General features: G+C 50.3%; 1 protein-coding gene across 1 annotated transcript; it reads right to left on the reverse strand.

The window, feature by feature from the left end:
* Nucleotides 1–1,580: 1,580 nt before the first annotated feature.
* On the reverse strand, nucleotides 1,581–15,982 carry FGF16 (fibroblast growth factor 16). Its single transcript, XM_036740189.1, has 3 exons — nucleotides 15,609–15,982; nucleotides 7,811–7,914; nucleotides 1,581–2,011 (listed from the first exon to the last, which is right to left on the reverse strand). Exons 1-3 carry the CDS (start codon nucleotides 15,883–15,885, stop codon nucleotides 1,766–1,768), a joined length of 627 nt encoding a protein of 208 aa, XP_036596084.1. The 5' UTR covers nucleotides 15,886–15,982; the 3' UTR covers nucleotides 1,581–1,765.
* Nucleotides 15,983–24,236: the final 8,254 nt, after the last annotated feature.

The raw sequence follows: 24,236 nt of genomic DNA on the forward strand, positions 1-24,236 counted from the left end.
GTCTAGAAACTCCAACCTGTTCTCAACCAGCTGGTCACTTTCTGCTCTAACCCATTATCAGCCACCAAAAGTACCTGACTGTGTTGCTCCCCAGACTCAAATAACTTTATTGCCTGCCTCTCCGCTGCCTTCTAAAAAAAGACCAAGGTTGACTTGGAATTCAAAGCCCTCTCTCTCCAATCTGCCTCTGATCCTTCGGACCCCCACCCTGCCACACCACTTGTTCCCCTTTGATTTTCCCCACTTTCCACATTCTCCTGCCTCCAAGCCTTTGTTCTGTTCCTTATTTCTGATTTTTCCCATTTCTTCCCTTATTGGCTGACAGTCAAACCACCCCTCCAGGTTGAACAGATTGGATCCTTTGCCTGATTCCGTAGCATTACCTGTTTCTCTTGTGCTCATGTTTTTTTATATGTGTATGTGTCCCATTTCTCATAATAAATTTGAAGACTCCCAAGGGCTAGGGGACCCCATCTGATTTGCCTTTGTATTCCTCCAGCCACAATGAAAGGGTGGGGCACATCATGGGTCTGATAAACTAGGAGGCAAGTGGAAGTAACCCGTGTAACCTAGGGTCAGACCCTTCACCTCCCTGGGCCTCAGTTTCCTGACCCGTAAAATGAGGGTGTTAGGCAGATGGCCTCTATGTTCCCATTTTGGCCCTAGATCTAGGATCTGAATGACCCCTAAAGGGTCCACACAGCCAGTTTGTAGTAAAAAAAAAAAAAAAAAAGACTGGTTTTGTTTCCTGGAGACCTGGGTTTCATTGCCCAAACTACCATGTGTTAACTACATAACCATGGCAGTGCGGAGACTTCATCAGGAGAGTCTTTGTGGTGCCCCACCCACCTCCCCACTGGAGGAAAGCTAGCAAGAATAGCGATCATCACCCAGTGCCATGGCTGAGTATTCAGTCAGCACTCAATAAATACCAAATAACGGGGTCACCTGCCTCTAAGCAGGTCAATCAACACCACTGTTAAGGTGTTGGGAGAGGAAAGGGAAGCTGACCTCCTCCCAGAGAGTGAGCCAATCAATGAGGTCACCAGCGAGCCACATCATAAAGCCGATTTTATTGCCAGTAAACCATCAAAAACTCATTCGTTTCCTCTTTCAGTAGGACCTTATTCTTTCTGACTAAAATCCAGTCATAACATCTCTCTTAAAAATAAAATTCTTTTGAAATAAATAAACATACAAAATAAATAGCATATTTCATAAATAGTCTTTGCCCTTTTGCACAATGGTCGTGCTTATATCTTAATAATATTTTTTCCTTCCTACTCCCCTCCTCCCTCTTCCTACATACGGGGTTGTTAGCTCCCAGGGATTTTTTGGATGGCAGCAATCTCTGGGGTCTTTCATGTGCTTGGTGTCAAGGTGTCTGTGTGGTTTGTGTGGTGGGAAACACCCCCCCAACTCCCCTCCATTGCCCTCCCTTCCCCTTCCCTCCCCCCTCCCCTCCCTTTCCTTCCCTCCCCCTACCTGCTCTTTCACCACCTCTGGGGTGATATGCAGGTCGTATCCCCACCCTCCCTCCCCCTTCCCCAGTTGTCCCCCCACCCCTCCCCCAAATCACGCAACCTGTAAATACACTTTCAACAACAAGAGCTCGGCTGGATTGAGTTCAACTTAAGTGCTTCTCTGTTATCGAAGTTGTTAAAAAGGACCGGCTTGAAAGGCTATGAGTATAGAGCTCAAGGACATAACTGTGGCCCCAGCACTGGGGGGGCGGGGGAGGGGAAACAGAGGCCAGGTGATCACATCATCTATAGCGGAAGAGGTCTCTGGACATGGAGGGCAGCTTGGAGGAGTCAACAGGCCTGGGTAAAAAGTGGGTGAACTTCTGGTGCCGCTTAGTCCTGAAGCCCTCTCTCGGTGAGCCGTCTTTGTTCAGGGCCACATAATATTGTCTCTCTGAGTCCGAATGCTTGTACAAGGTGGATGCATACGTGTTGTACCAATTTTCTTCAAACTGCTCCCGGAAAACACATTCTCTGGTGAGTTTCTTCTGTGAGAGGGAGGAAAAAAAAGGCAGAGCCCATGACATTTCTTCAGAAATGGCCCAGAGAAATTGAGCTTATGCCCAAGATTCTAGAGAACTGAGGAAACATACTTTCCTCTTCTCAGCAGAACTAGGAGAGACAAAGGTATGGATGTTGAGTGTTGCACATATCACACTCATTTGGTCAACAAGCTGGCAATAAACAATTAATCCCCTGCTGTGTGCCAGGCACTGTGCTAGGCTATGGAAATACAAGTACAAAGAATGAAGCAATCCCCATTCACAAGGACTTCCAGGGGGAGAACAGCATGAGCAAAAGCCTGGAGGTGGGAAAAAGTAGATCCTGGCCTTAAATTCCAATAAAGTTAAGTTTGCCCTTAGCTCATCAACTTCTTTTCTGATTTCTTCTCCCCCTCTTCAAGTGCCCTTCCCTTCAAGCCTCCTCCCCTCCTAAAAACCCACCCTCAGTAAAGGACCTTAATAGTCTTCACACTGAGGTGTCAGTGACCGAACAGCTTAGAATAAATATGAGGACAAAAATCACTCCCAAGTCTCCAATGATTTCCACTTTCCTCCTGATAGCTTGGAGGGGGTAAGCCAGGGGTTGTTAATTTCCATTTTATAGTAGAGGAAACCTAGGCCCAAGGGAACTTGACATGGCTGAGGTCACGCAGTTGTACATGACCCGACCTGAGCCTCGGTTGAAAGGCAGCCCCGTTTCCTCTACATAATGGGCACAGGGGCACGGTCAGGGCTTTAAGCCAATTTGTGTCTGGGTGAGGTTTCCTGGAAATGATATCCCACAGGCATCAATCACTGAACATGTGGACTGTGCATAGGAATCTGCTTCTGCTCCAGAGAAACCAGAGGAAGGGACAGCAGAAGGACTTGAAGGCAGAGGACCTGGGTTCAAATGCTGATTTTGTTACTTGATCCCAGTGTGCCTTTGGGCGATAGACTCAAAGGCCTCCAAGATCCCTTCTGGCTCTAACAAAATGTCTGAGCCAATGAGCAGGAACCTAGAGCTATCGGCCAAAAGGATATTGGGAGTGGGGGGGGAAAGCAGCAGAATTACTCATGGCCTTACATTAGCTCTACCAGTAAAGCCAGGGCTATCTGAAGTATTAAACAGGAGAGGAACTAGCTATTGCTCTTTATCACACAAAGAAGTATGGAAAAAGAAATCTGAGGTGAGCTGCAGCAAGAGGGACTCTAGTTGGATCTGAGGAGGCACTTCCCATAATACTGACAGGTATTAAACATTAGCATGGCAGAAGTGAAGGGAAATGGTGAAGTTGCCTTCATTAGAGGGTCCTACCCAGAGGTAGGGACCTTGGGTAAGTCATTCTTTTCTCTGGGCTTCTCCTTCCTTGTGTATAAAATGAGGTTGGATGTTATGGTTTCTTAGTCTCTCTTGGCTCAGCCATTCTCTTTTCTAAAGTGCCCTTTTCCAGCTCTAAACCCTATGATGTGACTGCTTCACCCTGAACCCCTTCTGGCTGAGGATGTAGGCCAGCCTTCAGGTGCCCCCACCCCTGCCACCCTCTGGGTTCTCCTTGCCCAGAGAACTCAAGTTACATAAGAACATTGAGATTCCAGCCAACCACATGAGCTGACAGGTGGCATGGCCTCAGACCTATATAAGGGCTCCCAAGAGGTGAGCTATGATCTCTCCCAATGAAGGGCCCCTTGGAAGCACCTCAGCTTTGGCAGCTGAGGGCTGCAGGCCCCTGGGTCTCCCACAACAGGCCTATCCTTTCACCCTTGATGTGACTGCCATTCCAGAAGGGGACAGTGATACCAAGTGCTGGGGACAGGCCTATCTCTCAGATGTCAAGAAAAAATGTCCTATTCCAAGTAGGGGGGTTAGGGGGAGGGGAGCGTACCAGGAAGCAGGCGGTTTGGGAGGGGGACTGCCCTGCTGGTTCCCTAGCATTAGAGGCATCTGGCATGGTGGGGTCTGAGCTGGTCACAGGATCAAAGTGTTAGAATTGGAGGGATCCCCAAGGAATATCTAGTCCAGCCTCCTCTTGTTAAATGAGGAAACAGGCCCAAAAGGAAGATGTGATTTAACTAAGATCTCTGGACAATGGATTTTCCCCAGCCTAGAATGGAAATTATAGATGAAGTGAAGCCCCCGAAAGCACCCACGTTAGCAAGGGGAGGGCCTTTCCTTTCTGGATGGCACAGAAGCTCGTGACTGCCTAGGGAGGTGTCCCTGGTCCTTGCCTGCCTCTCTGAGGCATTATGACCTGAGGGGGCAGGCAGCAGTCTATACGTGGAACTCAGCTGAAACTCAGCTGACCTGCCTTTGACAGCTTGCTTTAGTCTAGTCACTTCCTTACCTTCCCCAGGCCTCAGTTTCTCTCCTCTGCAAAATGAAAAGGTGAAACTAAGTAGATGATCTCTCTCCTTTTCTCAGAAATTGGGAGTGATCATCACCCACCTCCCTGTCTTCTTGAAAACCAGCCCTGGAACCATCAGCTTTAGGCCCAAATTAGGGAAGTGTGTTTTGGAGTTAAGGAAGATTAAAGCAGAGGTGGGGAACCTGAGGCCTTGAAGCCACATGTGGCCTTCTAGGTCCTTTGGGGCAGCCTTTTGACTGAGTCCAAGTTTTATAGAATGAATCCTTTTATTAAGGGGATTTGTTCTGTGAAGTGTGGATTCAGTCAAAGGGCTGCACTTGAGGATGTAGAGGGCCACATGTGGCCCCGAGGCCGCAGGTTCCCCACCCCGGATTAGGGCAAGGAGCTGGGATTTCCTGGCTATCATGGAACTCCCAAATGAAGATTCTTCCTCTACCAATGGAGACTGGCACTTCCTCTGCCTAGAGAATTGATACATTAAGTGACGTGCCCTTGTGTGTCAGAGAAGAAGTCCTTGGGCCCAGGGCTCCCCGTTTCTGAGGTCAGCTCTCACCATTCACCACCCCAGGTGTCAAATACCCAGCCCGACTCTCCAGGGTGTAGCCCAAACCAGGCGAATGTGGAGTTCCTATCCGATTTTAATGTGTTGATGTATGTATTAATTTAAAAACCAAATCTATAAACATGTGGTTTTCTAAGTCACTATCCAGTCTTCGAGGATCCTTAGGTCCAGTCTAGGGGCCTCATTTCTATTTGAAATTGACACTGCTCCATCAGGCTGCCTCTCAAGAGTCAAGAAAGCTGGCTTCAAATCCTGGCAAGTCATCTTACCCTCTCAGGGGCCTGATGTGTAAAATGAGAGGACCAGAGTAAATGATGAGGTGAGCATGCCATCTCTGCCTTCGTTCAAGTCATTGGCAAAAATGCTTTAAAAGCCCGGATCCCTGGGACACTGTACTCAGACCTCCTTCCCAGGAGTCATTATGTAGACCATTATGGACTACTCTTTGGGTAGGGTCATTCAACCAGGCCCAGATACATGGAACTGTATTATCAGAGCCTCACAAGCAAAGCATGAGAGACTTTCGTCAAATGATTTGCCAGAATCTAGGTAAACTCCATCTATGGTAGTCCCCTGATCTCCTATTAGAAAAGAAACATGTGGGCATGCCACCTGTGCCTACTAGGCCAGTGCTACATTGCCATTGACACCTATCGAGTGTGGTTTACCGGGATATGAAATGAATAAATGTCTTCTGTATCCTCTTCAGCCTCTTGGCATTGCTTTGATTTGGCCTAATACCAGGCCAAACCAAATGCAGATCCAATCTGCTACCATCCCTGCCTGTGCCCTTAGCCCAAGGCATCAAGTAAAGGGTTGTGGGTTCTCTGCCAAGCTTGGCTGAGCTACAGTTCTGCTAGTAGCTGCCCTTGTGCCTGAATGGGTGGTGCCAACCTCCCTAGGGACCTGCTGGCTGTGTTGGCCCTGAATTCCCAGCATTTTGTTCTTGATGCCTTTCATAGCTTTCCTTCTTTCTGCAGTTTGCAGTGATGGAAAGGGCACTGGACCTAGATCCATTGGGCCCGGATGCAAATCCCAGCTCTGCCAATTACTAGCCACATGCCCTTGTGTAAGTCATTTACTGTCCCTTCCCTGGGCCTCAGTGTCCTCTTTTATAAAATGGGGGAGTTGTATTAGAAGACCCCTAAGATCCCTTATAGCTCTAAAACCATGACTCTTTTCCCTCTGGGATACCTCAGCAGCGTGCCCTGCCATGTACACCATGCTCCCCTTTCCGCCTCACCATATTCTAGTTGTGGGAGACAGGAGGAAAAAAGTATTAGGAGAGCAAGAGGAAAAGTTCTGCTTTTTGAACCATCCAGCACTTCACTGCTCTGAGTGTTTCATCAGACCTTAAAGAAAGGGTGAGCCTAAGCTGTCCCTCCTTCCCTTCCAATCCAGTTCCTACCTATCCCTGAATTGTTCTCCCAGCCCGAAGCCCTGCAAGGTCATAGAATCAGATTTAGAGATTGCCAAGTCCAACCCCATCATTTTACACAGAAGGAAATTGAAGCACAAAGAAGTTTGTTTAAGTGACTCACCCAAGGTCACACAGCTAAGATTTCCTGACTCCAAGGTCCACCCTCCAGCCACTACATCTCACATTGGCTCTGTGTGGCACATAGCTGCTTGTTCAGGGCAAGCAGAGGTGCACAAGGGGCAGCAGCCCTGGGAGCATCTCCACAATATGCCTTATTTGCCATCTCACCCGCTGTTGGGTTGCGAGATTGTAACCTCCCTCCCCTTTCCTTGATGTTCTAGGAGCTCTGCTGTGGGCAAAGGACAAGTTGGTGACAGCAGAAATCTCCAGGACTAAAGGAAGTTTTACACGTAGGAAGAGTAGGTACTGGATAGTACCAGTTGGCCTGTTCCTTAAGGAAGATCATAGATCTCTGAGCTAGAAGGGGCCTCAAGAAAGGGCTCAATCCAGCTGCTTCCTCTCCTTTCAAAAAGGAGGCAAATGAGACTTTGAAAAATTAAGTGAGTTGCAAAGGGTTACACAGCTGATAAATTGCACCCAAGGTTCAAAGCCAAGTCTGATTCCTTGTGCTCCCAAATCTCTCTCTGATCAGCCTGTCCCAGTGCCCAATACTTTACTCTTAAGAGTTAATCCTTTGGATTAAATCATCCTCTATCCTCTGGGCTCCTGTTAAGGTTAAAAATGAGGCCTGAGAGAGCTGGCAGCACAAGTACTAAGCCTTCAGCGCCCACTAGGAGGGATTTGTTTGGCAGATAAGGAGGAGGGTAACTCACCAGGGAACACAGCCTTAAGTGGCTCTGATGGGGAAGTGAGGCAAGTCACCTCTTACTGCTTAGGTTGAGATCCCAGCGCCACTCCTTACAACCTATGTGACCTTGGACATATCATTTAGGCCTCTCTCTAGGCCTAAGATTTCTCTGCCACCAAATGAGATCCCTTCCAGCTCTGACATTCAATCGATTTGAAGTTTGGGTGAGAGGAATGGGTTGAAAAAGGACTGAGGTACCGAGCGCTGGCTGCGCAGACAGGTGGGGCACTGGGGTGAGAATGGGGGAAGAGTAAAGGCACTGGGCACCATCATGTGGCAGGGACAGGGGGCCTCTTCACTGATTTTGCTGAGGTCTAGGCCTGTTTGAGAAGATGGGCTGGGGTGGGGGCAACCCAGATCCAGCTACCAAACTGACTCTTGGAAAAGCATTTCTGGTGATGATTTATGGAGTTATTCATTGAAAAAAAGATGTGTCCTGAAAAGGTTTTCTTCAGTCACTAGTGGAAAGTCAAAATCTGAGCCCCAAACAAACCATTCAGGAGGATCATGCCCCTCCTTTGCCAGCCCCAGGATTTCTACCACTTCCCTCTAGCTCAGCCTCAGAAGGCAAGGCAGCTCTTCAACTTACCGAGCCGTAGAGCTCGCCACGCTCGTTCATCCCTAGGTACAGGCCTGAGTCCACTCCCCGGATGCTGATCAGTCCCACAGCCAGGCTGATAAATTCCAAGATTCCTACAGTGAAAAGGGAAAACACAGTCTCCATGAATGATGCCAAAAGGAAACAAGGACCCTGGCCCCCCTCCCTTCCCTGCTCTTTCTTCCCTTCCATTATCAAAACACTTTGGTAGGTTACATGACCAAACTATTTTTGTTTGGGAAATGGGCATACTTAGGGAAGGACCAAGCCAGCCCTAGACTGAAGGGCAAGAGGGAGAGGTTCAAGAGCCTTGGGGTCTAGTCCTGGCAAGGCCACTCTGCATGCCTTCTGCCAGGGCCCTAGGCCTCTCCAGGCTTTAGTTGCTCCATCTATAAAATGGGAACAGTGATCAGTAATTTGTAACCCATATGCTTCCTTTCCCAACTCTCAGAAATGTCCAAGAATAACCTAAAACCACACTGAAGGCATTCTTTATGAATGAGAAGGATAGAGGTGGGCGGGTCTGCACCAAAAGCCTTTCGCAGCAAACCAGACATTTACAGTCACAACTGACTGTTGAGAATCCCACGTTGCACTGTGCTGATTACAGACTTTCAAGATCCAGTATTCGATTAAGGCAGAACCAAATGCCACCTTAAAAGGCTCTCCTCTACCAGGATGTCTCCTATGCACATGGCAAAGTCATGCAAAGTTTCTTGTAAGATGCTACAACCAAATAACTTTGTTTGATGACCCTTTGCTTCTAGTAGCATCAAATGAGGCCCCCAAAACAGTATCTTCCCCAAAGGTGCTTGGCACTATTATGGATGATGTCCAAACGAAAAAGGGTTGGGGGTAGGTCCTCCAGATGCTCAGGTCTGTGGATGACACTACTGATTGCCTCAAGCCCCAGAACACTTCCAAGCCTCATCAATGAGCCTCACAGTCACTCAGCCTAACTATCCACATATCAAAAACCAAGTGGATGAAGACTGCTTGTTGTGCAGATTCTGATACATGCTTGAATGGAGAACTCGGCTTGCCAGCTGGCACACATACCTTGGACTGACATGGACAATGGCCTAGTGCTTAAATTAAATAGGAGTAGGACTGTGGGGCTGGAATGCAGGGCTTTTAAGGACCCCAAGCTTTTTCTAAAACAAAGGGTCATCTCCTTCACACCAATCTTTGTTCATTGATTCTGGGTGGCTGTGACCAAGAAATACCTGAAGAATTCAAGTTAAGCTTTGCCCAAAAAGCAATGAAGACATGTTGGAGGAGAAGCAGAAGAAAGGATTTCTGTCAGAGAGATATCCAACCATGAAAGAAAAGATGGTCCAGTCACATAGTAAGGGAGACAGATGATCAACCCCACACTGCACTAGAATCCCTAAAATGTCAAGAGAATGGGCAGAAGGCTCCCAGCAGGTTGGGTTGACTCCCTGTTAAGGAGGCTGTGGACAGGTTGAACAAGGCGGTCAGGAATGAATGGATTGGGTTTGGGCCTGCGGCCCTGGAGGGATCCATGTTGAGGAGATCTCCAGCCCATTGAGTACTGACTGGGTCCTTGCCCAGGGGCACTGTGAGGAAGAGAAAGGGCTTCGATGCCCAAGCCATCATTGTGGTTATGAATCTCAGCTAATTCACAGAAGAAAGGGGTCAGCACAGAACACTGGCTCGCCTTCCCTTAGGGTGGCCCCTGCTTCATTCCTCTCCCTGCTGGCCCTGCAGCTACCACCAATCAATGAAAGCCACCTGGGACACTGGTTGGGTGGGTGGGACTCATAAAAGGTCAAGAGCCGTGACTAACATATAACTTTAGAGTGCTAGGTGGCAGAGTGAATGGAGTCCTGGACTTGGAGTTAGGAAGCCCTGAGTTCAAATCTAGCCTCAAGCACCTACTAGCCGTGTTCTCCCCCATCTGTAAAATGGGGGTGAACAGTAACACTTACCTCACTGGGTTGTTGGGAGGATTAATGAGACAACAAACCTTTGGTTGCTATATAAACGCTAGCCATTAACCATTATTCGAGCTGAAAAGGACCTAGGAACATAGAGTCTCATTTTACAGAAAAAGAAGCTGGGACTCAGGGTGGTTTGCCTAAGGTCACACACAGCCAGTAAGTGGTTGAACTCATCATTGCCGTTACCCTCCTAAGAATTGACAAGTGACCTTCCAAAAACATCTGGGAAAAGACGTCAGGTCCTGGGGGAGCCCATCTCACAATTCAGAGCTAAAAGGACAATCAGAGGTATCAGACTTACTCCTAATTTTGGAGCTTTCTCTTTCTGGGGACTCCAGAATGAATATCCCTGCTTCTGCTGACATGGGTAAGGGAGGTAAGACCTGAGATAATTTTCTTTTGCTCAGAGCTAACCAAGCAAAGGTGGAGAGACCAAGAAGGGAACATGGGAACAGAGAAAAACGGGTGGGGAGGGGGTGGGGGAAGGAAGTCAGGCCTAACATCAAACTTCAGAATGGGGCCATGGGCTGATGTTGTTACTATTAAAGGCCTCTGGATCCAGGCTGGATAGGCAGAATGCGCTTTTCTGCGATCCACTTCCATTTGCCGGTCGTGTGTCTCTCTCTGTTCCACGTTTTCAGATGGCTATGTTAATTTCCTACACCCTGACTCACAGGTGTCTCCTGTGCTTGCACAGAGCACTCTCTATGTGGTAGTCCATATTTCTACGGTTTTTATTTCCTAAGAACTTGGCTGACCCTGCTCTGTTGATTCCTTATGAAATCCTTGATATCTTCAGGAACATTCAGAGGCCATCTAGTCCATTCCTCTGCTGCCTGGAAGGACACTGTGGAATGAGTGTCTGTGGGTTTCTGGAACCTTCCACCATTCTAAGGACGAGGGAGGAAAAGGCACCACCTTCCCCCATAACCCATGGTAATCTCTAACACCTACCTACCTATGGGTGACACTGGGCAAGTTACTCGCCCTCTCTGGGTCTCAGTTTCCTCCTTTGTAAGACGAAGGGCTGACTTATAGTAGATAATGATGTCTAAGATCCTTTGCAGCTTTAAAACAAGGCTTCCCTTAGCCTTAATTTAAGAATGCCTTTGTGTTGTTTAGTAATCTAACCCCGCCATTTTAGAGAGGAGGAAACTAAGGACCAGAAGTTGAGTGACTTGCCCAAGGTCACATACCAAATAGCAGATCCTCTGACTCTCAATTCAGTACTTTTCCCCCTAGGCCCCACTGCCGGTCGATATAACTTGAATCCCAGAGGTCAGACAAGTCTTCCTCCATATCCCTATTCTCCCCATTCCTGAAGTCCCCTTGTCTTTGGGTGCCATGTCTGTTTGCCAGTTTTCCTCTTAGCTAGAGTCCATCCAAGGGGGGGCCTGCTGAGAGGCACGTGATGATGGGACAGGCATTCCTGGCACTTGACCAGCAGGAATGCATGGTGAACAAGCCCTTTCCCCCTTTTGGAGCTTCAGCTGGAAGTAGGTGTTGGAGGGCAAAGTTGCTAAGTGGGCAAAGTTTATCTCCAGCACTCCCTGTCAGCAGCCAGGCCTGCAACCCTCCAGGCCCAGGGCATCTGCAGACTGAAGTGGAAAGAGCTCTGGATATGCTGTCTGTACACATTGTCAAATTCAATTGCTGTAGCAACTATTTTGCTTAAGTGACTTATTTTTTATATAAGGGAGGGTTCAGTTTGGAAGGAGGAGGGGGAGTAGATCTAGAAATGAATGTGCTATACAAACAAAAGGCATCAATTAAGCTTTTAAAAGACTAGAAGAGTTAGAGGACCTGAATTCAAATCCAGATTCTGTTACTTTCTCCAAATGTAACCTTGGGCAAGTCTCTTCCCTTATATGAGCTTTTTTCTATTTAAACTGAGGATCTAGACCAGCGATCTCTAGTCTTTCAAGATCTAAATGCTATGATCTTTCTCCTTCATGTACTCCATAATCAAAACTTAGACCTGTGTCCTATTCCTTCGGGATTCACCGAGATGGTCAACAAATAATCCATGCTAAACTTGGGAGTTTTCTTAAAATAACACCCTTATCCAAAGAAGTTTCCAAAGGGGAAATGACCCTCAGATGTAGATTGTTGGCTTGGAAGAGAGATTTTTGGAGGATAAGTGGACCTCTTGGTACAACCTCAAATCCAGCCATCTATCTACCTACGTCTAGGGCTAATTGTGGCCATACCCAATGAACAAAAGAACAATCCTCATTCAAGAGCTTCACTACTGATCCAGGCTCTTTCCGCACCCACATTAAATAGACCCACCATCCCAGAAATTTATGAGAAGCTTCAAGGAGAACTAAGTGTTCCTAAACAGAAGATATGGGTTCAAGTGCTTCAGAGTAGGAGTGGGAAGGGGAAGACAATCCTTTCTCTTCTCTGGGACTCAGTTTCCTTCTCTGGCTCCAACTCATCTTTACAGGCTTTCCACATGATATCCCCTTCACATGTCCTATGTTCCAGGCAAACTAGCCTTCCTGCTATTGTTCCCTGCCCATGGCATTCCATCTCTGGCTTCCATGTTAGTACCCAGGCTGTTCCCTATGCCTAGCATGCTCTCCTTCCTCAGCTTGGCTCACAGCCTTTTGTAATTCCCTGTCATTAGTGCTCCCTGCCCTGTCCCCCCAAATGACTTGATTTTGCGGTTACTTAGCTGGGTGAATGGTATTTTTCTCCAGTAGAAAGTAGGCTTCTCAGGGCAGGGACAGTTTCATTTTTGTTGCCTAGTACAGTGCCTGGCACATAGTAGGTGCTTCAAAAAATGCTTGTTGGATTGGACTGAATTGAAATGGGAATTAGGATGCTCCCATCACCTAGCTTCAAGCACTATAGAACAGAGCAAAAAGTGGAGGAGCTGGGGCATCATGGTTTGCCACCCCCCCCAATTCTCTGACCTTTCCCAGTGCCAGAACGGTTGGCACTGCCTGATGGGCAAACCCCAACATCTCTGGGCTCCGAATCAGCTCCTGGCACCCTGCCCCAATGGCAGAGACTAGACTGTAAATCCCCCCATCCCACCAGCTGCCAGGCCCCTTGTGCTGTCTGCCTCCCGGTCTCCAAGTACCCATTGGGAAGGCTGGGGTCCGAGTAGAACGGGCCGGCTGGCCAGCCAGACGGAGATTTCAATCCTTCTGGCTACCGAATGCAGATGGGGAAACAGTCCCCCGTGCCAACAGGTTATTACTTGGAGTCAGGGCTGTGCTTGGGCTCAGCCGGGCTCTCTCTGAACACACGGATTCCAGGGTAATCCTCGGGGGCCCTGCTCTCCAATTACAACAAATAGCTATTTACTTTACGGGGCCTTTGGAGACTACACCCCTTCCCCCAAAGCAGAAATCTATAATATTTTATATCTTCAGTCTGGTCTCCTTTACTCTGCTGGAATGTTGACTGCTAAAACACTTATGGAATGTTCAAGTTTCGATTTATTGAATACTCCGCCTGATTAAGTCCAAAAGGAGGGTGGGGTGGGGGGAAGGGCTCCAAAGCCCAAGCTCCCCCTCATCCTTTACTACAAGTTAGACCAAGGTTTGGGTCTGTGTTAGGTTCAAAGTCGGCAGGGGAGGTGGACGCAAGACAACCTGGAGCAATGTTCCAATTTCCTTTATGGGAAATCCACCAATCTGATGGGGGAAAGGCCGGGGAAGAGGCGATGCTGAGTGTATCTGGGGCAGAGGTTTTTTTTTTTTTTTTTTAAAGAGGTAAGAGGTAAACTGGTGGAAAGGGGGAGGGAAAGAAATGCTACTGGTGGTTTGGCAGGATTTGGAGTCAAAACGGACCTTTGAGATCCTCTAGTCCATCCCTCCTTGAATTTTATGGATGGGGAAACTGAGGCCGAAAGCAGTTCAAGGGCTTGCCCTGGATCATAAGGATAGTTAAATGGAAATGGGATTTCAATTCAGGCCCTTGGATTCCAAATCTCACTTTCTTTTCCCTTTAAATTCCCAGTAGAAAAGGAAGAAAGTTGGGTCTTTGGGGCCCTAAACAGGAATTGAAGGCCAATGGCCCCAGGGTCGTTTATTGTACCTTGACTTTGACCTTGGGGATTCCTAGGCTTTAGGAACCAGGAGGGCCACCACCCAGGCCCTCAGGGTTCTATCAGTCTGGGAGGCTCTTGCTCACACACCAGCAGCCAGCCACCCCAGAATCCTTAGGCCATTCCTTCTCTGTGGAAAAAATCCAGTTCTGGGGGCAAAGGTGGAAGGGTTCCCTCCCCTGGAGAAGTGGGGAGAGCTGAGCCAAGCTAGCAACCTGCAGTGGGCCCCACCCCCTCCCATTCCCCCTTAGGGACCTGCAGAAAGTTTATACAGACACCTGCAGCCCTCAACTGAACTCCCCCCCACCCCCAAACTTACTCTACTTCAGCTCAGAATGCATTTTTCCAAGATGACATAGGCCTCATTAGGGTTCCTGCCTGCTCTGAGCAGGCCAGCCCTGTCCCCAAAGCCATTTTCCAGGCTGGGCCCTGCCCTCAGACCCCTCTTGCTATACCCCTACACTCTTTCACGGGTGCCTGCTTTTTGCTTTTCTAGTCTGGCAGGAAAAATAACTGGGGGGGGGGGTGTAATGGGAAGGACGGCTTAAGAAGATGAGCCTTAAATTTGCATTGGCTTGGGGGTAGGAAGGGTCACCTCCTCTCTGTTTAGGCGGATACAGAGACTCTAGGAAGGGAAAGAGGGTTTACTGGGCCTGAGGATTGGGCTGGTTGTCACTGCACCTGCGGAATGACTTAGCACGGGGGAGAATAGGAAATTGAAAATAAAAATGGCCACATTGCTAGGGAGTGAGCACATTTGTTTAGAGACCTAATGATCTCCATCCTGGGACATGGTTTATATTAATGTGTAATTAGTTCTGTATGTGAGACAGGCGGCTGTGCCCTTTGAACAAGCTGCCATGAGCTGGGCAGCCATGGGGCCATCCCATGTGCTGGGCAGAGGAGAGATACCTGTGTCTGGAGTCGGAGGGGGAGGAGTCCTTGCCAGCACCGTAGGCCCAGGCCAGGAGGGGTGGAAGCCGAGTACAGTGGGAAATGGCCTGGATTGGGAGGCACCAGACCTGAGTTTGAAACTAGACTCCGCCACCCTAAAGCTCAGGCTGAGTCCCCGTCTTTGGGCAGTGTAGCCAGCTGGGGAAGTTCCCACCACGCCAATGACTTGCGGGTTATTCCTACCCCACCCTACAAAGTGCGGTTTTCCCAAGGCTGAGGCATAGAGCCAATACCGACACCCTCCCCATCCTCCCTCCCCTCCCTTCGCATCCGCTAGTCTGGGAAGCTGGCCTAGATAGAGCGATCGATCAATTAATCGCCAAGCATTGATTAAGCACCTCCTCAGTGCCTGGCACAGTCAGCGGGCTCAAGCCCGTGGCTTCTCCCGAAGGGGCACAGCACCGCAGAGCGCCCGGGCAAGCCAATGCAGTCCCGCCCCGGCGGAGGAGGAGTCCTCGAAGGGAGCAGGGGTTACACCTGCTTCACTCAAGTCCCCAGGAGGGCTGCAGGTCAGGCGGGCAACCTTACGGTTCGCGGCCACTCTGTGGGCCACCCCGCCCCCCTCCAGCCGACAGCTAACTAACCCTCCTCGTCTAGGCGCCCTGGCTCCGAGCACTGCCCAGAGCTCCCCACGCACGAACTCAGACTGTCCCCCAGGCACACTCACGCTCCGCTCCCCCAGCCTCGAGGGCAGCCAGAGGGCAGGCAGACTGCGGGTGTGCCAGTGGCCCGTCCCGCCCCGTCGCCGCCGCCTCCCGGAGGGCGCGGCACCCCCCCCCCCTCCGCCCCGGCCCCGTTCCCCTCTCACCGAAGCGGCTGTGGTCTTGCCGGGTGCCGTGCACAGTCCCGTTGGGAAAGATCTCCAGGTGGAAGCCGGTCCGGCAGTAGAGCTGTCTGCGCCGCAGGATCCCCTTGAGGTGGGCGAAGTCGGTGGGCGAGCCGCGCTGCAGCTTGCCCTCGATCTGGCCCAGCCGCTCGGTCAGGAAGCCCGGGGAGTCGGCTAAGGGCATGCTCCCCAGGGACGACGAGAAGCCGTGCACGTCCCAGTCCAGAGAGGCTCCCAGGGCCCCCCCGAGCTCGGCCATGGCCCCGGCCACCGTAGGGGGTGTGTGAGAGAGCGTGTGCGTGTGCGAGTGTGAGAGTGAGTGTGAGTGTGTGCGCGCTCGGGTGTGTGCGCCGCGGGCTGGCTGGCTGGCTGGCTGGCTCGCTCCCTGGCTGGAGGAGCGGAGGGCGAGCAGGGGCGAGGGGAGCAGGCAGGGCTGCAGGGTTGGGGCTGAGCTCCCTGCTTCCCGGCTCCGGCTTCTCTCGCTCGCTCGCTCTCTGTCTGTCTCTGGGCCTCCCTCCGGGCAGGCGGGCGGGTGGCCCAAGTCGTGGCCGGCCGGGGGACCTGCTCGGCTCGCTCAGCGGCGGCGGCGGCGGCGGGGAGCGCGCTGCTGGGACGGCTGCTGCACGGCGCTGGGAACAAAAGTGGCGGGGCCCCTGGGCCTTGATCTCGGGCTGCCTTTCATCCCTCGGTGTGTCCGGCTATCACAGGCGAACGCCACTTTATATACATCCGCACTCACTCCCCTTACATTGACATATTGGGTATTTAAATACAAGCCACACCTCACTGGCATCCCCTCCGAGATTGGTGTGCGTGGTTTGGGTTTTTTTCCCCCCTTCTCGGATCCATTTGGCTCTTTTTGGGAGAGGGGGGTGGAGAGTGAGTGAGCTTCACTCCCTCTTTTATTATGAAAAAAAAAAACGGCAGGAAAAAGCTACACATTGCAGCGAGCCATAACAGCTTTTGGCGAGTTCTTCTGAAACTGCCGATGAAATAACGGAGCCCCGTGCGCGGAGGCCGCTGGTGTCCCCAGGCACCGGGGGCGTGCGTCTGATTGTCTGATGGCTGTCTGATTGTGTGCCAGTGTGCCCCTCCACCTGGTGCCCCGGGCACGTCCCCAACTCCCCCTCCCTGTCTGCGCTCTGACCCCAGTAGCCTTCGGACTCTCTCAGACCCAGGGAGAGGGAGATGGGGCCAGGGCTAAAACACCCCCTCTCCCCCAATTCTGTACTTGTATTTAGACCTCGCTGTTCGTCTTGCAGAGGACAGAACTGAGACCCAGAGGGGCCCAGCCACTTCAGAGACTGTTTGCTTCTGCTCCTGGGAGCAGGGCCTGTTTCACTTTGGCCTTTGTGTCCCAGCGAGAACCACAGTGCGGGGCACTTAGTAGGCGCTTAATAAAAACACTTGTTGATCATTACCCAGGTAGTTAGTGGCAAGAGCCAGGCTTTGAACCCCAGGTCCTGTGACTCTTTCCCACCATACCCACAGGTGGGCAGCGAGGGGAAAGAGGAGACAAATGCACTGGGATTGGGGGATGCCCCTGTGCCTCCATAGTCACTAGGAGGGGGACAGAAAGGAGGGAGAAAATCTCTCAGAGGAGGGAAGACTTGCAGGGGGCGTTTCGCGGAATATGGGGGGAGGCAGGGAGGAAAGGGATCTTTTTGAAAAACGATCTCGCCTGGTTTTAAGGCTGCGTTTTTTACAGGCCTCTTGAGAGCAGAATATACGCAAGGAGGCTTGAAGCCTGTTGTGGGCTTTTCTTCCACCTTTTTCATGAGGGAAACAGGTGTTTCCTAGCTCTCTCCTGTGCTCGGCTCCCTGACACTCTATCTGGAGCAGCTGCAGCCGCCGCTGGCGAGGGCCGGAGAGGAGGAGGAGGAGGAGGAGGAGGAGGACCCGGCCCGGGCGCCTGGGGCGAGGTGGGGGCCGGTGCGGGGTGGGCTGCGGAGGAACTCGGGCGGGTGGAGGGCTGGTGAGCCTGGGCCAAGCCGGAGATATGGGGCTCTGCCACGGCTCCAAGGCCCTGGGGGTCGGAGGGGGTCAAGCGCGCATCGCCGCCTCCGCTCGCCCTAGCGCCAGCTCCCTCGGGGCTCCGAGCGCCCCAGGCCCGCTCGCCAGCGCAGCGCTCGCCGCCTAGACGGCGCTGTTGCTCGCAGCTTCTGCCGGCGAGGTAGGGCCGGTTTGGCCCCGGATCCTCGTCTCGGCCCAGGGAAAGGAGAGCTAAGAAGAAAGGGAGCTTTCCTAGGCTGCGAGGGGCACTGGAGGCTGGGCGCCTGGCAGAGAGACGTTCGACGTCGCGCACACCACCTGCGTCTTCCCTTCTTAGGGTAAAACGTGGAAGGGACCTCAGAGGCAACAAGGGCCGACCCCTCTCATTTGACAGGAGTGGGGGTAGTTTCTGAGGTCCAGCTGAGGGAGACTGAGGTCCAGAAAGACGATTACCTCAGGGTCCAAATTTAAACCCAGATCCAAAGCCAGTATTCTTTACTCCGTACCTCGTTTACCTTGACCTCACGTTAAATCAATAAGCATTTATTAAGCCCCCACTATGTGCCACGCGGTGTGCTAAGGGCTGGGATACCACCACCACCGGTCTAATGGGGAGACTGCTGTGTACAAACAAGATCTAGCCAGGATAAATTCGAGGTAATCTCCGAGGGATGGCCCTAAGGTTAAGGGAGGACCGAGAAAGGCTTCTTGCACAAGGTGGGGCCTTAGCTGAGACTTGTGGGAAGCCGGGAGGTAGAAATGAGGAAGGAAAGAATTCTGGCCTTTGGGGGAGCCAGTGGAAATGGTCGGAGTATGGAAATGGCACGTCTGGAGTAGGGCGGCCAACTAGGCCCAAGACTAAGTGAGGCGTGGCAGGAATTCAAAGAGCTGGCCCAGTCCTCAAAGATTTATAAACTTAATGGTGAACAATCCACAGGACTTTATTAAGCGCCCACCAGGCACCAGGCCTGGGGTATTACAAGATGCAAATCCCAATTTCCCTCAAGGAGCTTATGCTTTACTGTGTGAGGGTGGAACAAAGCAGTATGGGAGAAAGTCCATTAGAGGGACAAAGGGGGGGGAGGTCACTGCTGAGGTGAGCAGCAGGAATTAACTAGAAGCAAATCGAGTCCTCTTCATGTTTTCCCTTCCAATTAATGTTGGGACGAATGTTTGGAAAAGCATTTTTGCAATTATCAACATCACACTCGACAAACTGTAAATTCCTGGCTAAGTGCTAAGCCTTGGGGATAGAACGGAAGACCCAAAGTGGGAGACCCTCTGGGAGCACCCATTTTAATGGAGGAGACAACATTCGGATGACTGTGAACACAGGAATGGGAGGTGATCTCCAGGGGAAGGGGGTGGGGGTGCAGTAGGGTAGAGTGGAAATGAGAAAGGCCTCCCGCCGAAGGTGGGATTGGAGCTGATTTGAGGAGAGAGGTTAAGTCCCTTGCCCAGAATTACACCCCAGGGCCTCGACTCCCAGATAAACTTATACCTCTAGAACACTTAAAAAAGGATCTGAATCCAGGTCTTGGTCCACTGGTGATGTGGGGCTGGAGCTCACAAGAGAGAAGAGAAAAAAGGAACCCAATTAAATGAGAGCTTAGAAGGTAGCAGGCACCCTTGGGAGAAGGGAGGGATACAGGAGGAGATGTAGGTGATATGAAAACAAAATATCAAAAATGTTTTGAAAAAGATAAGTGAGGACTGAATAATATAAAATGCTTTTCTCATAAGAGCCCTCTGATGTAGCATTTTCATAAACCTCATTTAAACTGTATGCGTCAGAAGCTGGTTTGGAACCCAAGGCTTCCAGTCACCCAGGCCAGATTTAGCGACTGAGCCACAAAGAGCCTATAGGGTTGAAAATGTTTACCTCAGGGTATTCAGGCTCCAGAGACCTGAATGGTGCTTCCTCCACCTAGGAAGAAGGCACCCCGACCTGCCACTCTTCACCCCCTAGCCCGATCTGCCCTCTCCCCCCCCCCCCCATCCTTTAGTAGACAGTCTTTTAGAGTTGTTTTGTCTGAAAACAAATTCAGTTTCTCCTAGGCCCTTCCGAAGAGCCTCTCTGAACTCAGATTGGCTGGTTCTCCATGGAGAGACCCAGAGGCCATAGCCAGCCCATTCATCCCAAGTCACCTTGATGCCCCCCTGAGGCCTGGGAGGCTGATGACTATAGTTAAGGGATTCAGATTACTAATAGGCGAAAGGTATTGACAAGAATGATAAATATTCAACATTGCCCAGACCACCCTCCCCCTCCTTTTTCCGAAAACCAATTTAGGGAACGTCTTTATCTCCTTTATCTCTTCTCCCTGGAGCCCTCCTAGCTCCATGGCTAAGCCGAGATCCCATTTGATCTAGGCTCTGGGAAGCATTTCCTGGCCCTCCCCCACCCCAGGAATATCCTGCTCCCCAGGCAGAGTGGGAATCTGCTGGAGTTTCCAAATACTCTGGTCCCTCCCCAGCGCCCTCGGGAGCACCTTCCTGCCTAGGGAGGAGGGCTGCTCTGAGTGGATTCATTTGAGGTGGATGAAACTAGATTCTTTCCACTTAATCCTGCACGTAGTTTATTTGTACGGATCTGTTTGTCTGTTTTCTGGCTGTGGACCACGAGCTCCTGTCTTTTGCCATTGTCTGTATCCTCCCAGCACTTAGCCTGGTGCCTGGCACCCAGTAGGTGTTTAATAAACATTTATTGACTGACTAAAAGTAGATCAGAAGTATCTTGGGGGCAGGGGCTGTTTCATTTTGGACTTTGGAGCCCCAGGGACCAGCTCAGTGCCAGACAAATGCCGGCTGATTGCCTGGACTTCTTCAGTACACCTGGGTGCGGGGTTTTGCATCATGTCTGCCCAACCCTTTGGGAGTCTGCAATCTAAAAGGAAAACAATATACACGAATCATTTCTTTAAGAACTTGGAGAGAGAAAATCCTTTTTCAAAAGTACTAGGCATTTCTGTTCTCCTCTTCCCCCTCCCCCGGCCCCCCCTTCTACCCCTTCCTCTCCCCCCATTCTCCTCCCTCCCCCACTTCTCCCCAAGCTTGTGAGCCAGAGGGCTTTTCTAATTAACCCTGGCTGGATTCTCGGGTGGACTTCTGGGGAAGGCAAGGAGAGGAGATCGTCACTCTTGGATTCAGGGACACTGGCCCCCTGGCTTTTCTACCAACAAGACCCTCTATCTCTCGGCTCCCAGCATTCTCTCTGGTTGTCCCCCATGCCTGGAATGCTGTCCCTCCTCCATTCCAATTACTGACCTTCGGCTTCTTTTAAGTCCCAACTGAAACCCCACCTTCTCCAGGAAGCCTTCCCTCAGCCCTCTTAATCCAGTTTTCCCTCTTAATTATTTCTTATTTATCCTATATATAGTTTGCTTTGTATCTGTTTATTTGCATGTTGTCTCCCCCATTAGGTTGTAAACTTCTTCAGGACAGGGACTGTCTTTTGCCTTTTTTTGGGTCCCCAGCTTTTAGCACAGGGCCAGACACATAATAGGTTCTTAATAAATGTTGACTGATTGATTGACCTCGGTAGAACTGCATTTGCGGCTCTGTGCATTAGCAGTGGACAAGCACTTTTTTATAGTGAATTCAGCCATAACTGGCCAAGCAGAGGGTGAGCAGGACCTTGTAGGTGTCATCTAGTGGTAGTGGGATGCTCAGCCCCGGGGGGGGGGGGGGGCGGGAGAGGAAGGATGCTGTTTGCCTAGCTCCTTCTCTACAGCCACTCATTATTTCGTGACTTGGTTTCCCTAAGGTTACAGAAGGTATCTCCTGGGATTATAATAATGAGCATTTATATAGGGCTTGGAAAGCGCTTCACATGGTATCTCATTTAATCTACTCAGCAGTGGATGAGATTGGCAAAGGGAAAGGAAAAGAGGAGGAGGAGGAGGGACAAGATCGCTGGGCATCGAGGAGCTCTGCGGTCCAGATAGTCTCTGAAATGTCGGGGGGAAGAGTTGGCACCTTCTCCAGCTCCAAGTGCCCCTCATTGGGGCTAAGCCCCAAGGTAGTAATGCCAGGCCTGTGTCATAGGAGAGGAGGGAAGAAGTGAATAGAAGAGCAAGAGACAATGAAATTAGAAAACAGAGAAGAGGGAAAGACATATTGTAGAGAGGAGCTGAGGGCTGTCAGTAGTTACTGGAGGTGCCACTGAGAGTCAGGAGACCTAGATTCAAATCCCAGCTCTGCCATTAACTAGCCAGGAAGCCTTGGCAAGTCTCTTCCCTCACTCTGGGCCTTGGCTTCTTTCTCTCTACAGTGAGAATGATAATTCTTGTCCTGGTACGATAAAATAGATGAAAGGGAAAAGTGTGCTTGTGGAGAATCTGGAAAGCTTGTACTCAGGCCTTGGCATTTTGTCCTAGAGGAAGCAGGGAGCTAGTGAAGCTTTGTGAGCAGAGGAATGACATGGTCAGAGTGGATCTTTGCCCACAACTGAAGCACCTTTCCTGGGGAGGCTCAAACACTCACATGCTGCCACCCTTTGTTCCTTTCCTTCAAAGGCTCTTCCATCTGAGTCAGTGAATTGGAAATTAGCTGATGTTTCAGTCCCCTCTTCCCCCTTTTCCAGAGATGGAATACAACCCTGGTCAGCTACTCAGGAGGCAGCCAGTATTTGGAAAAATCTTTCACTAAGGTGGAAAATAATGGCATCTGAAATATGCAACTGTGATCATATTATCTCCCTCTGAGCCATGTCCTGGGTTTCCATGTTTCAGTTTCCATTGGCTGCTCCCAGTGACTGTCTGAAGGCGATCAGTCTCTCAGAGACTTGGACAGATGACTGTTTAAAAGATTACAAATGGTCTGTTCAGGATAATTTCTCATATAACTGTAGAAAAGTTTTAGGAAGAGAATAGAAGTTTTCAAGTGTCTGAAGGGCTGTGATATGGAAGAGGGATTAGCTTTGTTCTGCTTGGCCCTAGAGGGCAGAACCAGCAGCAGTGAATGGAAGCTGGAAGGCCTGCAGAGCTTTAGGCTTGATGTCTGAGTAAAGGAGTCTGCTAACCAATTGGAGCTCCTCACTCTGAGCACAGGCATTGAAGGTTGGGTATTTCCAGTATGTTGTATAGGGGATTCCAGATTAAGTTGGAGGTGGCTTAGTGGTGTCTAAAGTCCCTCCCGACCCAGATTCATTGATGAACAGCACAGCTAGAGCCTGGGTTGACCATCCCATAAGTGTGTCATGATGGGACCTCAGCTGCCCCTCTCTCCTCCATGGCTTGCCCATCTCTAAATGGGCAAGGATTTCTCTCTAGTTCCTGGGTCTTACTGCAGTGAGGTAATGAGCCCACTGAGTAGGCCTAAAGCATTGGGCTTTATACTGATGCTGGAAGTCCCTTCCCTTTTCTGGGCCTTGATTGCCTTCTCTTAGATGAGAATCCCTAAGGTCCTTCCAGCTCAAAATGGTACATTCTTAAATATTTGGTGATTTACTCAATATATGTACTTTTAAGCAGATGACTCCCATCTCTCTCCCTCTCTCCCTCCCTCTCTCCCTCTCCCTCCCTCTCCCTCTCTCCCTTAACTCTCTCAGTAAACTAAATTTTATTGACATCTTTTTAACATTGACTAAATTTCCCAGTGTTCCTCTGCCTCCTCCATCAAAGAGTGTCACCCCATAATCTCTCTCTTATTTAATTGTATTCCTTTATCTTTAATCTCTCTTCTGAGCCCCAGTCCCTGTTACCAACTGCCTGTTGGCCCATATATACCACAGACAAGCCGATATACCATAGGCAGTATGGCATAGATTTATGGAGTGCTACACTTGGGAGGCAGGGAGCGCTGTGTTCAGATCCCTCCTTTGTCACTTACTAGGGGCTACTAACTAGCCCATCTTCTGCTGTTCGGTGGCTCACCTCCTTGTCCTATCACCCATCATGCCTTACCAAACCCCAACCCTGGCTTATTCCCAGCATCTTCCTCCTTAGTTCCTATTCGCATATTGCTGAACAGAGCTGCTAATTGAGTTTACTCCGAATTTCTGTTATCTAATCTCAACTGGGTCCTCACTGTGGCAAAATAAACATTCTGCTCCTTCCTAATTGCTTCTCTCTCCTGCTCTCCACAGAGCTGTTCCCAAACTTCTCAGCTCTCCTCAAGCTCCCCATGAGGACCTCGCCTCACTGAAAAAACAGACCATTCACAGAGAGGTCCCCCTTCTCCACTCCCGCTCATCTCACATCATTCAGACGTCTCCCACAGAGATTTCTCCTCCTTCATTCAGATCTCAGTTGAAGAGGCGCTCCTTTCCTTTGCCAAAAGCTAAGCCCTCGAAGGGCATTTCTTTCTGTCTTCGCCAGCAGGTTGCTCTTCCTGTCAATATTGGCTCTTTGCCACGTCTCCCCATCCTTAAAAACCCTCACTTGATCCTACCATCCCTTCCAGTTATCATTCTATACATCTCCTCCCTGTCATGGCTATAAACTCCTTGAGAGAGTCATCTAGATTGCAAGCCTTTGCTTTGTCTCTCTTCCAAGCCCTCTACGGTATGGCTTCTGACCTCATCATTCACCAGAAATTGCCATCATTCTCCATTGCCATATTCATGGCAATCCTTCTTGACCTCTCTGTAGTGTTGCTGCTCCACTGTCACTGTTT

Source organism: Trichosurus vulpecula, chromosome X, assembly GCF_011100635.1.
Source record: "Trichosurus vulpecula isolate mTriVul1 chromosome X, mTriVul1.pri, whole genome shotgun sequence".
Lineage (NCBI taxonomy): Eukaryota > Metazoa > Chordata > Mammalia > Diprotodontia > Phalangeridae > Trichosurus > Trichosurus vulpecula.